Source organism: Bemisia tabaci, chromosome 5 (genome assembly GCF_918797505.1).
Source record: "Bemisia tabaci chromosome 5, PGI_BMITA_v3".
In the NCBI taxonomy this organism is placed as follows: Eukaryota; Metazoa; Arthropoda; class Insecta; order Hemiptera; family Aleyrodidae; genus Bemisia; species Bemisia tabaci.
In genome coordinates, this window is record NC_092797.1 from 26,458,285 (window position 1) to 26,475,540 (window position 17,256).

At 40.1% G+C, this 17,256-nt stretch overlaps 1 protein-coding gene across 1 annotated transcript in view; it reads left to right on the forward strand.

The window, feature by feature from the left end:
- Positions 1-152: 152 nt before the first annotated feature.
- clu (clustered mitochondria protein homolog) overlaps positions 153-17,256 on the forward strand; it is a 36,165-nt gene continuing 19,061 nt past the window's right edge. The window contains exons 1-8 of the mRNA XM_019052032.2: positions 153-423; positions 10,336-10,739; positions 12,124-12,285; positions 13,095-13,248; positions 14,010-14,140; positions 14,932-15,068; positions 15,660-15,889; positions 16,646-16,782. Of these exons, the coding sequence (XP_018907577.2) occupies positions 363-423; positions 10,336-10,739; positions 12,124-12,285; positions 13,095-13,248; positions 14,010-14,140; positions 14,932-15,068; positions 15,660-15,889; positions 16,646-16,782 (1,416 nt within the window). The 5' untranslated portion in view covers positions 153-362. The remainder of the gene's footprint in view (positions 424-10,335; positions 10,740-12,123; positions 12,286-13,094; positions 13,249-14,009; positions 14,141-14,931; positions 15,069-15,659; positions 15,890-16,645; positions 16,783-17,256) is intronic.

The window sequence follows — 17,256 nt, forward strand, 5'->3', positions numbered from 1 at the left end:
GGAGCCTGCAGAAATTTTAGCTTTATTGCTAAAAACGGTTTCATTATGATGAACTTCTACTGAACGACATCCGCTTGAGATAAAACGGCATTCACTTCTGTGATCCTAGGGGATTTTCGTATGGTGATGTATGGGTACTCCTGCTTGCGCAAGAGTTTTCGGTCAAGTGAAGTCGAGAAGAAGTTTGGAAATCTGATGTGAAATTTTACGTCGGTCTCTGTTTTTTTCCGTTAAATAATTACTATTTGTCGTTTTTTCCCTCCATACTTAATCTTTTAATAGACGGCCGCAGTTACCATTCTTCGCCGCTTTTATTCTCCCGTAATAAATGTGGTGAATTACTGTGAAATTTTATTTATAGCATGGCCTTAGGTTCTCAAGTGGAATCCAATGATTACGGGACTATCACCAAAGAAAACACAAGTGAGTGCACACAATTCTCTTTACACCTACAATTTGTCATCTTTATGCAGCTGCGGTAGCGATATTCTTTAGATACCTAATCCTACAATTCCTTAATTTTCTCGTCGGCAGCCGGAAGAACCCGTGCGGCCGGGAGGTTGTTATCATTCATCCACACTAGCCATTGTTTTACTGAATAATGATGTAATCTACTCCTTCAACCATGTGCACTTTTCGGCATTTTTCGTGAAACTCATGATCTGAAGTTACATTGAGCTCTTAAAGGTGGTTCTGAAAGGAAACTGCTCTATGGGCTTATTTTTACCGGAAACCAACGAATTTTCTCAATTCCACCTCTCATGTCTTCAGCCACTCTAACCTCATTTTCATTCACTCGTCTTCACCTTACATTCCCTCTTTCCACCCTCATAAAATTCCAACAATCCAAAGATTTCCGTGTACTGTTTAGCCTTGTAAAGTATTGCCTCAGTGCTGCAGTTCTCTAATCTCTACTGCCACTGCAAGATAAGACCATTTTCATGTTTGAGACCTCGGGTGCGCACCATGTGACCTTCAACCTTTAATTTCTAAAGTTATCTAGGCGGTGTGCTAACACCTATTCAATTGCTTGTGTTGCAATACTTTCACTGACCAGTTGATCAAAGGGCCATTTTGCCATGCCGGGAGGAGAAACACCATGAGTTCAGCACGAATTGAGGTTGGGAGAAGTCAAATCCTTCTTGAACATCCAATGCCCATCCTCATCCAGCTAGTGAGCTAGCCCTTCCAAAACTACCTCTCCCAAAATTTCCAAGCGTCCATCGGGAATAATTTCTGACCTACCAGGAATTGAGAAAATCCCATTTTAAAGTTCTGTGTTTAGGCTGTTTTTCACTTGATCTTACCTGTGTTTCTCTGAACATACTAATATTTCTCCTGTGTCAGTCCTAAATGGTAGCCAAACATTCATAAAAGGTCCCTAATATACCTATCTCGGTTATAGGTCCCTAATATATCTCGGTTGCGACTGATTGTGAGTTGGAACCTTCGTCAGCTTGTTTTTTCTTAACCGTTTTCATTGAATATTCCTACCGTTACAACGTAAATAATAGTTTTTTTTTCTTATTTTTTTTTAATGAAACAACATTTTAAATGTAGATAGTGAAAAAAGGTATTATTGCATGTACCCATTTAAAATGATTTTTCATATCCATGTGGAGTAGGTCAAAGGACCCATGTAGTGGAGGCTATAATTGTTCAGTAAGTGCGGCAAAGAAATAGATTCGGATTTAATTAACTATTTTCAGATTTGATGCCGAATGTGCTCTATTTCTATCTAGAATATCGAGTCAATATTTGAAGCCATAATTTCTACCATTGACGATGTCATAGGCGTTAGTAATTACTCACTCTCTTAGCTAACTACAGCGCTGGCAAACTTCGTCAGTATCTTCCTCAAAGGTGCAATTTATCATTATCAAACGAAAGCATTAGTTTACAAACACTGTTCCATGGAACTTTATGGAACCCTTGTGTTTGGAAGGTTTTGGCTTTTGTTATTGCGTCAAATGATGTAGAATTATCTTGTCCTGGCTGAAGTTCAGTTATTTGTTTCTTATTTTTCCATCTGAAGGACCCTTTTGCCTCACTTAATTACGTATTGTGTACCCACCATACCAGTTTTTAGTCAATTCACATTTTAAGAAATAACATGATCAGATTGAGGTTCAACGCATGAGTCATTCAGACAGAGCATTGGTGATTTTGCCTTTCTCTTCTTATGCCTTTCTTTTCGCCCGGGTTGCCATCCTCCTCCCTCCCCTCTTCCCCTTTTCCATGAAAAGTCAGCAACAATCTTTGAATTTGCAGGGGAAGGGGGGGAGGAATTGATCCCCCCCCCCCCCTCCCAGGGATCCTAATGTTTAGTTAAAAAATGAAAAGCAATGAAAAGTTCTTCCCCACACAAGAAAAAACAAACAACAACAACAGCTTCAGATCAACATCTTACGCCAAAGTGTGCGCAGAATTATTATAGAGTGTGAATTTCTTGTGACTACCTCCCACTACTGGCACACAAATTATCTGAGCCGTGTGCGGCCTTATATGTACGATACTAAAAGAGAGAGCTTTTCAGTCGAACTTATTCTCAACTCTACTAGCTTTGTTTTGACCTCAAGAATCTACTCCCGAAATTTTGCCTCTTAATCCTGAGACACCCTGTATTGTTACCTGTGGGGAAAGTCCTAGGGTTTTACAGAGTTCACGCGATTTCCGGAGAGATAAAATACAAATTTTCATCCCCTCCCCTTCCCCCGCAGCATGGGAGTCCGGAAGCTGAAATGGGCTGCACAAGTCCATTTACATTTGCACTCGGGGCCTCAGTGGAGCTTTGCCTTCCAGTGATTGAGGGTTTCAACCGAAATACCCACGGCGAAGGCCTCCCCAAACTCGTCTTATTTTACCGACGGACGTCGCGCCGCGTCGCGCCTTGCGCGTGCGTTTGAATGTCTCCGGTGACCGAGTATCCCTCTCCGTGTCACTCGAACCGCTTATGAATATGGATGAAACAAACGCACCGTAATGAAACACCATTCTTAGTAAAGCAGACGGTCTATCCTGGATGTTTCAAATTCGGTTCGTCCGAACTCCTTTTCTAACTTTTACGTTCGTAGACTCCAAACACTGGAGAAAAAAACACATTGGATCTGGAGTCCAGACTCTTGAATACATTGACAAGAAAAAACACTCTTGATTCAATCAGATTTTTGCTTAAATCAAAAGGAAATCCGCTCAAATTAAGAGGCTTGGTTCTTGATCTAAGCAAAAATCCGATTGAATCAAGAGTACTTTTTCTTGTCGATGTTTTTAGGAGTCTGGACTGGACTCAAGATCCAATGTGTTTTTTTTTTTTTTTTTTTTTTTTTTTCCAGTGAATCTAACATGCTTTCACGTATGCTGGGAATTTTGAAATAGCCAATTGAGGAGCTTTCTGGAAAAAGGGCACATAGAAAAAAATCGCGTTGGAGAAAAATGCATTTGGAGCCTCCATCATTATTCTATGGCCACTGATTGTGACTTACGTTCTCAATCGGGAGTCCAAGCAGCGATGTAAGTTACCATCAGTGGCCAGGAAGTAAGAATGGAAAATTAAAATTCATTTTTCTTAAACGCAATTTTTTGCATATGTGCCCTTTTTCCGGAAAGCTCCTCAATCCTCGGCAGTGCCGGATTCATGCACTTTTTTCTGGTCACAGATTGATCCGATTGTGAGCAGTTCGTAAAGCAGGGTGTCTACAAGTCCAGAATTTCCGGAAAGCCCGGATATAGTACTGATTTTTTAAGGGCGGTCTGGAAGTACTGAAAAAGTATGGGATTTCGCGAGAAAGTCCGGAATTTTCGTCATTTTTGTCGCAATTCGAGCGAGAAATTCAAATTTTCAAAATTTTCGTATTTCGTCAATTTGGGGTACTTACTGAAAAAGTACTGAATTTCTCTTATGAGGAGATACTGAATTTCTTGGGAATGGACTGTAAAAGTACTGATTTTTGGCCAGCCTGTTTTAGTAGACACCCTGGTAAAGGGGGGGATACCCTCAAAGCCAAAGGGGGATCTGGAGGCTGATCTCCAAATTTAGTTTAATTTAGTGTCTTTTAAACGGCATTTTTAGTATATTTAGTACTCTCTGGTCCCCTATGTTTACCAACAATTTAGTGGAAATTCACAGGGCTACTGACTGTTTCAGCCTTCCCATTTTCCTAATTGGTCTTCCACTTTCGAGTACCATTTTTTCCTTAAAAATTTCAAAGTGGTGTCCCGTTTTTTCCCCTTCACGTAGACAGTGTCAGGGGTGCAAACACTTCTCGACCATACGACCAGTTGGTCGCTTGTGTAAGTGGGAAAGCCCCGAAAAACGGTGTTTTCCAGTGGGAAAGCCGGGAAAATCGGTTTTTTTTTTTTTTTTTTTTTTTTTTGCGAAACCGCTGTATAAATCACGTGTTTTTCGCGAGATCACGGCAATTTAAAAGCTCAGATCTATATGAGAAAATCATCTTTTTGAAATTTTTTGGTGAGAAGGGGTTTTGAAATGGGAAGGCCAAGAACTTTCTGCATCTTTGGACAAGTGGACACTGTCGCAATTCTGCGCAATTTGTACGATTTTTATCGCGGTTACATAAGTAACATGCGATTCGCACCTTGATTTTGCGGTGTTTCTCGAATTTTGAGATCGCATTCCTGTTTTCAGGAGACTAAAGAATTCACTCATCAATTTTGACAAACAATTCAACGTGATAAAGGCGCGGTTTTTTTTAGAGAGAAAATATCGCATTCGAGTGCAGTTTCGATATCAGTAATGAAGGCGACAATTTTCCTCTATAAAAAACCACGCCTTAATTATGACGTCAAGTTTTTTTTGTCAAAATTGATGAGTGAATTCTTTAGTCTCCTGACAACAGTATTGCGATCTCAAAATTCGAGAAAAATGACGAGTAGCTGAAAAAATTGGAACCAATTGACGCGATATATCGCATGTCGTTCTGACACAAAATATGATGTCCATCGAATCATCTTAAGGCGTGGAGATAAACCATTTAGGTTTGAAAAGGTCTGCCGCGTGAAAAGATGAGAAGGCAAAAAGTAGAATTCGATTCAAATTAATGTATGAGAGGAGAAGTCAGCGGACATGTTGAAACGTTTCATCCGCGTTTCAATGCCTCAGGTTGCAACGGGCATGGTCACGTTACATCCGCGAGTCCATCATCACAGAGTCAGAGAAGTAATGTTGTAATGATGCTTTACTGCCGTGCTAAGGAAGAACGCCGTATGAATATTCGAGAGTTGCCAAAGTTCCCTCAATTAAATACTTATTTTTGAGGAAAGTTGTGAATATTTTTCCTTGAAATTTTCAGGTGCTTTAGTTGAAATTCGGAATAAAATTATCCGAAAAATTCGAAGGATAATAGTCACATAGGTTTACCAGGAAATTCGTGTTTTATCAAAGGAAATTTGGCAACGCTTGAAGGTTCATACGGCGTTTTTCCATAGCACGGCAGTTTACTCTTCTAGTTGAGGCACACGCTCAAGTTCAGCGCGGTTTGTTTTGGCAGTGACGTGAGGGTTAGGGGGACGAGACGTGCGGGGGATCGGGGACCGGGGGGAGGGGGGGGGGGGGGGGAGAAAGGGACAAGAAAAGAGTAGACCGTTCGGAAGCAGCGAAAAGCATTGACTATCGCTGCATCGCCAGCTTCTGAATGGCACGAGAGGGCGGAGGGAGAGGAGGCCAAAGAAACGAATACAAAAATATCTTGGCATCTAATTTTAAATTCAAACTCGGACTCCGTAGTTAGTTTAAATGCAAGGACCCTACGAGTTGTAGCGTAACATCAGGTGAAGAAAACGCGCCTGTCGGTACGGGGAACGGTACCGCCGTGTTGAGGAAGAACGCCGTATGAGCCTACAGACGTTGCCGAACCTCCTTCGATAAAAACCGAATTTACTGGGGGAAATGTAAATATTTTCTCCCACAATTTTCGGACGATTTTGTACGCAATTTAATCTAAAATAACTAAAAATTTCGAGGAAAAATACGCCTAAAATGCGTCAAAAATGCACGTGTTATCAAGGGAAAGCTGGCAACTCTCGAATGTTCATATGACGTTCTTCCTTAGACGGGCAGGGTACCTTTTGGGACTCGTGAAGCCACAGCCTGGAGGTACACTTGCAGAGTTTGTTAATGCGTTCCAGCACCACTTCGATGTAGCCTGTCATCATTTCAAACAGTAAAGGCATTTTTCTCGTGAAAGGGAGGGGGAGTGTATGCACATTTTAACACTAGTTCTTAGCGCGTCAGGTATTGCACCACAAAATTTGATTGAATTTAAACACACGTATTTTAGCAGATAACATCATTTTGTCATATCTTCTCCAATAATTGTTCAATTCATGAACCAATGGTATCCTCGTGTTCAGTTCACTCAGTAGTTTCCATTTAAACACGGAATTCATCAAATTTCAGACACCTGCAAATTCTCCATCGGTGAAAATGTAATTTTTTTCCCCGTCTGTGACACTGTGGACTGTGGAGGCCTAAAATACGGGAACCAATCAGAAATGGATTTACATTGTCTTAACTCTCAGTACAAAGGGACTCTACTCTACACTCGACAGGGTAATTTTCTCCAAGAACCTCGGCCCGCTATCGAAGTCATTCTTGATGAGCTTCCCTCGTGAGTTCCAAATCCGTTTCTCGGAGGCTCTGAAACATTTAATTTCCGTTTGCTGGGAGCCGACGCCGATGGTTGTCGTCGATTCGAGCGTAATGGACTTACTTCAATTGTCTGTTGATTCATCAAGTCGGATGCCGACCAGTTGCGTCAAGCTGTCATCAGAAACGCGCTGCTGAGACGCAGCTCGTTGCGTGCTGCGTACTCTATGTTCTCATCCCCCTCCACCTGCTCGGTTGAAGCTTCCAGTCACTTAAGTAATCAAGTTCACTTCTAGGTTTCTCGTTTCGTGATTATTCAACCCAACCCGCTGTGGAGTACGCACTTAAAAACATTGAGATCGGAAAGAGATACCCGGTGACCGCAAGCGATAGACAGGGTGTCTAACGACCTGGGAAATCGGGAAATGACAGGAGATTTTTCAGGGTGCATGTCTACATGTCCGGAATGGAGATGTTGCATGTGTGAGGAATTTGCGATTTGACTGATGATTCTTATGTAAAAGTTCGCGAGAAACATGATGGTGCCACTGGTTCTCTCTGAAATCAATTCCCAAGCTCCAAAAAAGCTCAAAAAAAGCTCAAAAAGAGGCCAAAATGGAGGGGATATCCCACCCTACCCTGAGAGTCCACGTCTACATCAAAACGAACTCTCTATGCAAAGATAGGGAGCAAATACATTGACAGGGCTGCCACTTTATTTGGGGACTCCAAAACTGAAAACACGGCAACCCTGCTAATGTATTTGCTCCCTATCTTTGCATGGAGAGTTTGTTTTGATGTAGATGTGGACTCTCAGGGTAGCGTGGGATATCCCCTCCATTTTGGCCTCAACTTGAGAGCTTTTTTTGAGTTTGGGAGTTGTATTCAGAGAAAACCAGTGGCACTATCGTGTTTCTCGCGAACTTTTACATAAGACTCAACAGTCAAATCGCAAATTCCTCACATATGCAACATCTCCATTTCCGGGAAGTCCGGAAATAGTGCTGATTTCTTAAGGACGGTCGGGAAGTACTGAAAAAGTGCGGAAATTCCGCAAGAAGGTCCGGAATTTTTGTCATTTTTGTCTGAATTTGAGAGAGATATTCAAATTTTTGACATTTTTTGAAGTAAGGCACTGAAAACGAACTGAATATCTCTATTAAGGAGGTACTGAATTCCTTGGGAATGTACTGAAAAAGTACCGTAAAAGTACTGATTTTTGGACAGCCTGCTTTAGTAGATACCCTGTTTTTTTTGCAAACGATTTCCGTGTCAGGAAAACGTCAGGCAAATCGAAAAACACGGATTTCTTTTGTTTTACTATCGAAAATTGACGGCGAATCAAGTTTCAGGAAAATGTAATCGACACCAAAATTTCTACCAACATTTTTGATAATGAATTTTAAATTACCTTTTTAAAGGGGATGCTTTTTTTTCAGAACAGAACTTCGTTAAAAGTGTGTAGAATTTATTGAAGTTTCTGATTTCATCAGTTCAGGCTAAGAACAGACCTGAGCCCCCGAAATAAAAATACCCCCTCTAACCTAGGCATCGCTACTGAGTGGGTCGATACGTATGTACAGAAATTTAGGAATAAAGAGTTTCCCACAAAGAAGTGGCCCCTAAGAGTACACGCCATCCGGGCCTTTTTCCACCTGTCCGGCGCTGGATACCACTATTCGATCACGTGGAAGCTCGTGTTGCCTACATTGAAAACTGAAGGCAAACTACGACCGTGAGGCTTGATCACCGTTCCACGCCACGCTTGGTGAATTATTCCTACTCTCTTCCTCGAGCTGTGGTCACATTTGAGGGTGGTGCCACTATGCGGCCACGTGCACGGAGAAAAAAACTTCGTGCGTGGGACCACCAAGTTCAGGTCATATGGATCTCTATAGTTTTCGGATTGAGCATTCGAACACTTAAGGTCCAGCTGCTGAGGTTTGGATCACACATCTGAAACTTCAGTTCTCATGTCTGAAGTACTTCGGTTTTCACATCCGTAGAACTTTGGTTCTCACATCCGAAAAACTTCGGTTCTCACATATGAAGTACTTCAGATGTAAGAACTGAAGTTTCAGATGTGTGATCCGAACCTCGACAGCTAGACATTAAGTGTTCAGATGCTCAATCTGAAAACTTCAGAGATCCATATGACCTAAACTTCGGGTCCTACGCACGAGGTTTTTTTCTCCGTGTGGGAGCTCCTGTCTCTTATGCTAAAAACTAAGGGCAAACTGAGAAAGAGTTAAATTCAAATTCACGACGTTTTTAAAGGTTTTTGTCGATGCTGCAAAAATTCCCCGATAGCTCTCGATTGTTCAAGTTGCTAGACTCCCTGGTATTTCTCGTATTTTTTGACGAAAATGTGTCTTCCGATGAAGACTTTTTAAAATTAGTCAGGAGGATCCCCAGGCCCAGTCTTCTCGGGGGCATTCCGTACCCTCCGGCCCCCCTGGTGTGGGGCCGAGGCCCTCTAGAGGTGTACGCCTTCCGCCCCTTTTCCCACTAGTCCGACCACGGTTTTGATCGACTTATTTCCAACGTGCAGACAAACAGCTACATACCTATGGTATAGAGAGTTAGGATCATGAAAAGTTCACTGGTATCCCATAGAGCCTCCGAAGATTGCATTGGAAAGTAGACTTTCTTTCGCACTTTTTCAACTCTATATTTTCAAGATTGATATGCATAAGTCCTTGGTTTTCCCCATCGTAGAAACCCTTCGCACCTCAATAATTTCGTAGCGATTCCCTTTGATTTTGCTCCTCATATTTGTCAAATCACCACGATTTTGCGAGAAAACGTGCTTTCCACGGCAGTATTGTAAGAAACGCGCGTTTTTCACCTCGATTTCACGGAACATACGCTACAGCGCGCCGGCTTTCCCATTTTTAAAACCATTTCTCGGAGCCGGTCAAGTGGTCGAGAAGTTTTTATGCACTCCTGCATTCCTGCAATAATTATTAATGGACCTATTTCTGCTTTAAATGGAACTAAAGACGTGCGGGAAAGACGGGGTGTGCTCGTGATGAGCTGCACAAGAAACAGTGTAAAAGTGGACGTGATTCCTTTTGGCAAAATGGAAAAGTGGGAATTTACATTGAGTCGAACGGAACTAAGCGCCAACCGTGTGCTATCTCATGAGCCGTGGGCATGTTACAAGAGCGTTATGGACAGGGCTCATGAGCTAATGCATCATCGTTAAGCTCGTCAAGCCCGGTCGTCGACACTGACGTCACCGGCGCTTTATAATTCCCAACCATTCTTACAGTCCTTAACTAACGAGCACACCCCTTCTTTCCCTCCTGTCTCCGGTCCCGTCTAGCAGAAACACGTCCTTTTGATCGATGGATGTTCAACGATCAGTGTTCGAAACTCACCCTGGAGTTTCAGGAGCCATGTGGCGCATCAAGCTCAATTTTTAGGGGCCAAATTGACTTTTTGCCCATGTATCTTGGCGCGTTTAGTGGCAAGTTAGACGCATGATGTTTTAGTTACAGAACTAGTAGCTGTTACTTGGGGGAAATTTCGAAAAATCACCGTACAGAAAAACTAGGATTTTTTTTTTTTTTTTTGGGGGGGGGGGGGGGGCAATTTTTAGGGGCCACGATGGCGCAGAGCCTTCATTTTTTAGGCGCCATGGCCGATTTCGTTGGCGCGTTGGCGCACTGTCAACAATCCTCTTCATCTGAGTGTTGACTAAAACTTTTGACTTTTTTTTTTGGCAGATGGAGTAAACGGTGGTGTTACCAAAGAAATCAAAACAATGGCTGTGTCAAACGGTATCCCGGACAACAACAACAAAACGATGACGAACGGGTACCACACGAACGGTTCGAGCGAAGAACACCAAGATTCGCCGGTCAAGCAGACGGGCTCCAAGAAGGGAGCGAGCATGGTCACTTCCGTCAACAACAACGTCTCCGTCAACGGCGAAGGAGAGGGCACGAAAAAAGACACCTGCTGCTCAGGCTCCAAGCACGAAGAGTCCTCGTCGACCGTCGAGAAAGGAGAAGTGGAGGCGAGCGAGAAGTCCGCCGAGAAGAAAGAGGAGCCCGAAGTCGTCTTCATCCAGGACATGGGCTTCACCGTCAAGTTTGTGTCTCCCGGATCAGAACCTTTCCACATCCAGGTGAGTTTTCAGCAGGGCCGGATTTACATTTTTAGCGCCCTAGGCTAAACTTAGGGTGGCGCCTCTAAAAGTTAGCGCTCTCGCGGGGGGGGGGGGGGAAGTCCTCCCCAGACGCCCCTCCCCTCCAGATCAGAAGGAGGATGTTAGGTATCCGGGAAATGTTCAAATTCACCTTTAAAAAAACACCTTTGTCAACCACAACGTAGACATTTTTTAATAAACACGTTTTTAATAAATTTTCAAAAATGTTGCGCTCCTCAAAATGTTGTGCCCTAGGCTGTATCCTATGTAGCCTATTGGTAAATCCGGCCCTGGTTTTCAGCGATAGTCGCGTCTGCTTGTCGTGCTCCTTCAATCTCGGAAGGCATGCAACCAGCCGAGTTCGTGCGGTGCCCCTTCAAATTCACGGGTACTCCACCGGCACACAGTGGATCGAGTCAATTAGAGAGGTCGGACCTGAAATTTTTGGACTAAAACTGCAAATGATGTTTATTTCGTCACCAGGGTGTCTACAAGTCCGGAATTCCCTGAAAGTCTAGAAAAAGTACTGATTTTTTCAGGGCGGTCTGGAAGTACTGAAAAAGTGCGGAATTACGCAAGAAGGTCCGGAATTTTCGTCATTTTTTGTCGCAATTTGAGCAAGAAATGCGAATTTTTGAAATTTTTCGAATTTCTTCAATTGAAGGTACTGGAAAAGTACTGAATTTCGTGGGAATGTACTGAAAAATTTAAAAGGACTGATTTTTAGCTAGCCTGTTTTAGTAGACACCCTGGTCACGTCTTTCAAGGGGTGCTATTCTGGAGGAAAACGTGAGGAAACCAATGAAACTACTTTTAGAACCTCAAATGTTTGTTTACATGGAGCCATAAGCGTTTCAAGTTTCCTCATTTTGTCCGACCTCTCCTATTAACTCAATCCCTTGTGTGGCAGTTCATCATAACGGGGCAGGGGTCGCAAGAGTCTATTATGTGAAATACTAATCTGGTAATAGTAGAAGAGGTTGAAATAAATATAGAGTAATTCCTCTTCAAAATATGTCAACAAGTCAAGATATTGATATGCAGTTAGTAAATTATTTAAGCCAATTTATTCTCTAACTATCACAGCATGTGCTGTGCATTTGTCCAAATCAAATATCATGAACATAAACTGCAGCTGTCATTTCACACCAGATTTATCTCAAGTCTCTATTTCTAGTTTACTCCACTCTCTAAAAAACCATAATGTAGCCAAAATTCGATCGACTTTTTTCAATCCTAGCTAGAGAATACCTGAAGAATTTATAATCAGATTATGTAGAAGGACTATATCTTTATAACTGAAAGAATTTCAAGTTTGTGTAAAAGATCTAAGCCTTAAATCTTTGTTTTTCTCATTATTCAGGTCTCAAGTATGGAAATGGTTCAAGAAATTCACCAGTTATTAATGGACAGAGAAGACACTTGCCACCGTACTTGTTTCTCACTCCAGCTGGATGGAAATACATTGGATAACTTTGCAGACTTAAAAAGTATTGAAGGATTAAATGAAGGATCTGTAATCAAGGTATTTTGAAAATCGTACACCATCTGTAGCTCTAGAAATTAAGTTTGTTTTAACCATAGCTCTTCAATTGAGCCAAAAAACAATGTGCAGTCACCAGTTTTCTTGGTTAAAGGTGGTTTTTCCATTTGCCTGTTCATGAGCCTGAACAACTATTTGCCCATCATAAATAGCAAAATTCAAAGAAATTACAACAGAATTTGTAGAAAATCACCAAAAAAGTATTGCATCTTGAGAAAAGTAAATCACCCTACAGGAAGTTCAAAAATCAACTACCAAACAAGGTACAAGTGTTAACAATTAACATATTTTTAATGGGAAAATACAACTGATATCATTTGTATAATCTAACGTCTATTTGATCTGTATCAAAAATACATGTTGATATCTCTCAGGAATTCATTTCTGAACTTCTCTTTGTGTGAATCGTTTTCTACGTAAGATTTTGAAGAGAAAACAGGTGACAGTTTTTTCCAACTCAGACCATGTCTAGTGGTTCATAGTTGTTCGCCCAAACTCAATGTCTGAATTTTCGATTCAACGGATGTGACATAAATTTGACCTTAACCAAATCCCAAGAAGAATCATTCGAAGCTTCTTCAATTGTTCCGCACTATGTGAAGAAGAAAAGAACACCCCTAAAATGAAGTTTTGATTAACCTTACCTGTCGAAATACATGTGATCATTATTATAAACCAACAGGATAAGTGGGGCTAAAATCCCAGTTGATCAGTAAAATAAGAAATCCCTTTACCTAAGATTAATTTTCATTTAATTGACTATAACTGAAGTTGTACATTTTTCTTTTTAGGTTGTAGAAGAGCCATACACAATGCGGGAGGCTCGAATACATGTCAGGCATGTGAGAGATTTGTTAAAGTCATTAGATCCTGCAGACGCATATAATGGCGTTGATTGTTGCTCATTGGCATTTTTAAATGTTATCACTCAAGGTGATATCCTAGGTATGATCTACTTCTTCTGCATCTTGATTCAAATATAAAAGCACTGTTAATACATTTCCTGTCATCATGTTGTGGCATATGTATACCCACTAGACTTACAATAAAATGTCAAAGTGTGATGGCTGTATAATTGTCACAATGTCGCTACCTTATGATAAGGTTCTAGTACGCATTGTGTGATTATTTCCATGGTAGACCCGCAGCTAGTGGTTTTACCTCTTGACAGCTGGATAGAAACACGCTGCAGTCTGCTACAATGATTAACTTTTTTATGAGCTCGTAACTTCGTTAATACTCTCTAGATGGAGTAACCAGAAAGGTGGAATCTCCCCACTTTTACACATTACATGTAAAATCAAACATCCACATCTTGATGATAAAGCCATCTTGACTTGCTCCCTAGATCTCCATTTGAATGGAAGCAAAAGAAACAAACACATCAAAACAATTAATTTTTAACTTGGTCTAAGTGATATAGATACCACTTTAAGCCCGAGTGATCAAATTTGGCAAAAGTTACCCATGATGTCGACTAACAAGAAAATAAGTTTTCCCTGTAAGTCTCATGGGATGCAAATGGGATTTTTCTTGTCATGTCCCCAAACAGCATTCCTTTATGTTCCAAAATTCATCATGAATAGTTGGAATATTATGGTTGGAATTGAAGAAGTTGACCCTAAATTTTTTGTATACAACTGTAAATTTACTGTAAATAGAAGAATGAATTATTAATTATTATTTTCTGTTTTCCCCCTCTCCAGAGAAGAAAAAGAAGAGTCAAGAAAGTGTTGATTGTACTCCCCCCGAATACATTATGCCTGGGTGTAAGGAACGACCCCTAATGCCTCTACATCCTTTCAGCAAGGAACAGAAAGGGCCTCAGTGTATTAAGGTAAGTTTTCTCAAGTTTATTGTTTGAGACTGTAGGAGCAATATTAAAATAATTGCACTTTAATTCATTGAGATTGATTTTTTTCACCTTTTTTTTTTTTTTTTTTTTTTTTTTTTTTTTATCATCTTCATGACTGCTCAACCCCTTTGACAAAAGTATCTCCCCTGAAAAAATCAGTTTTAAGCTGCAGGGAGAAAAAGAGAAACAATCAAGTTTAGTGTGACAAGATATTTATCCAAAGTATACCCATACCTAAACTGAGAAAAATTAAAAAAGCGACTCATAATTTTTATCGAAAGCTTGAGACTCATTTTAAGGTTATGAAGTGTAACGAATTCTCAGTGCCTCGAAAATATCAATTTGGATTTAAAGCTCCATGAGATTAACATCATGGTGCTGAATGAAAGCAGAAAGAGTTCTGAGATTTGTGAATGTAAGTGACCAAATTGTCTAACAGACTAGCCTTATAACAGTAAGGAGCAAGAGAAATATGTATATTGAAGATCTATCGAGAACTGTAATTTTAAGATCAAATTAGTGTCATAACAGTGAGGAGCAAAAGCATTTCACTAAAATTTTATTGTAAAAGGTAATTTTAAGATCCAGAAGTGTTTTAATTTTCAATCTGAAGAATGTTTGCAACTTGCCAACTGCATCTTCTATGTCCTATTATTTCACACACGGTAGGTTTTCAGTCTTAACAAAATTATTTAGCCTTAGATATTATCCGTTTCAAAGTAAAGAATAAGCTCTGTTAATACATATTTTTTATTCATTCTCTGTCCATTTAGGTTCTAACGACGTCTGGTTGGAACCCTCCTCCTGGTTGCCGCAAATTACATGGAGATTTAATGTACCTGTATGTGGTAACGTTAGAAGACAAACGTCTTCACATCACTGCCTGCACTCGTGGGTTCTTCTTGAATCAGTAAGTACTCAGCTTTTCTAAAAGTGTTTACTGGTTCTGTTTCAATTGAAAACTTAAGAAACTTGTTTGTTGATATACTCAGCCACATCAAGTATATGAAGGTTCAACTGGGATCCTCCAGTTACACCTATGGCATAGCACCAATGCCCCAAATAATGTAATCAGCATCTCTGCAGTGATTTCTTGTGAATTTGTTCGCATGTGATGATAAAATTACCTGCTGCACCTAGAAATAGAATGATGTCTTTAATATAGAAAAATACTTTGTTGCTCTCTATGAAAAAAAAATCACTAGGATTCACTCAAGTTAGTAACAGAATACTCCAAAATGGTATCTAGTACAATGCTAATAGTGCTATCAAAAAATTGGAGAAAATTGACAAAAACAATCGCCCCTCAATGCTGCAAGATGGCTCAAGTTAACTCGTTAATGCATTTGCGTCCCAGGCGCATCATGATGAGCAAACTCGTCAATACATACAAATGGGTTAAGTAAAGTAGGAGCTCCTGCATATTAGTCTCTTTATTTCTTAAGTTGTATCAATTAATTTCACTGGTTTGATTAATATATTTTGCATTTGCTTTCCTCAGATCGTCAGAAGAAGAATTTAATCCAAAGCCACTAACACCTAGTCATCTCAGTCATTCACTCATTGAGTTATTAAATCAGATCAGCCCTGGCTTCAAAAAGAACTTCTCAATCCTACAAAAACAGAGAACGTCCAGACATCCATTTGAGCGTGTTGCTACACCTTACCAGCTGTACTCATGGGCTTCCCCTCTCTTGGATCACACGGTGGACTCCATCCGAGCTGAAGATAGTAAGTTGATTTTCCTTCTCTCAGAAGTCTCCTGTCTGTGAGCTTTTTGTCCCTGTGGAAACTCAAATTAATGGAATTTTAAAAATTATATGTTATCTTCTCAAAGTGGCTTGTGTTTAGCTTTACTTGTCTGCTACAAATACCACAAAAATCTCTCTGTACCTAAACGCAGCCCTCATTCTAAGGGTCATCTTACCCTTCAATCATTTCGAAGTTTTTCAAATTTCTCTTCTCATAGTCATAGCTTGTTAAAATATTCATCCATGTATGAACATGACTACTATGCTGTATGAGCTAGCTCTTACTATGAAGTAAGAGTGATACTTTTTTTCACAACTGATTTGCTATGTTCTTATAGTATTCTAAACAAGCAAAAATATAAGCCTTTTTTCTAAGCTTCAAAATTTTTATTTCACAACATTGATGTCTGCAGATTTTTTACACCATTTTCTAGCATCGCTACAATGCTCTGATAGCTGCAGATTTTCAAAGGAATCCATTAATTAGCTGTTAATTTGTAGGTTGTAAATCATCTGATCATAAAGCAAGCTGTAAATATTATCTTTAAATACCATCTCTGAGTCAAAATTTTTGTTGCAGGCAGCTCAGGAAGTTGTAGATTGTTCCATTTTGTAAATTTCTCCTCTAAAAGAGAATACTTTCAGTCAGCATTCTTGCAAGAAAGCGAGTAATGAGTTTCTGTCATAAATTAAGGAGTATTTTCAGTCAATAATAAAATATATTTTCCTCTTGCAGCTTTCTCATCAAAATTAGGCTATGAAGAACATATTCCTGGGCAAACAAGGGATTGGAATGAAGAATTACAAACGACGCGAGAGCTACCAAGAAAAAATCTACCTGAGCGACTCCTAAGGGAAAGAGCAGTTTTTAAAGTAAGCGTTTTAGTATTTCATAGTTTTATCTGTCCGTCAATTTGTCAAGCAACTCCTCAACTATCATCGCTTTTAGCATGCTAGAGACACAAAAATTTCTCTTGTTTCCATTTGAATTTAGTAGGCAATTTGCGATGATGAGCTAGCACCTCTGAAGACCAGTGGATTTATTTTATTTTATTTTAAAATTCTCATACATAAAAACTGCAATTACAGACATTATATAGGTCAATAACAAATGAAAATATTACAATAACAACAAAACAACTAATTAGCATGAAGCATATTTTTTTAGAAGCAGCTCATCAATACTATAAAAAGCTTCTCAAAGTAGGAGCTGTTTTAGCTCCAACATGAATGATGCGGAACCTGTTTCCTGGAACAGGAGTTCTAGTCTTAGTGGCAGCAAATTGAGAAATTGAATAGATGCAAATTTGATATTGCTTTCGGACTCCTTTAATGAGATTCTGATGT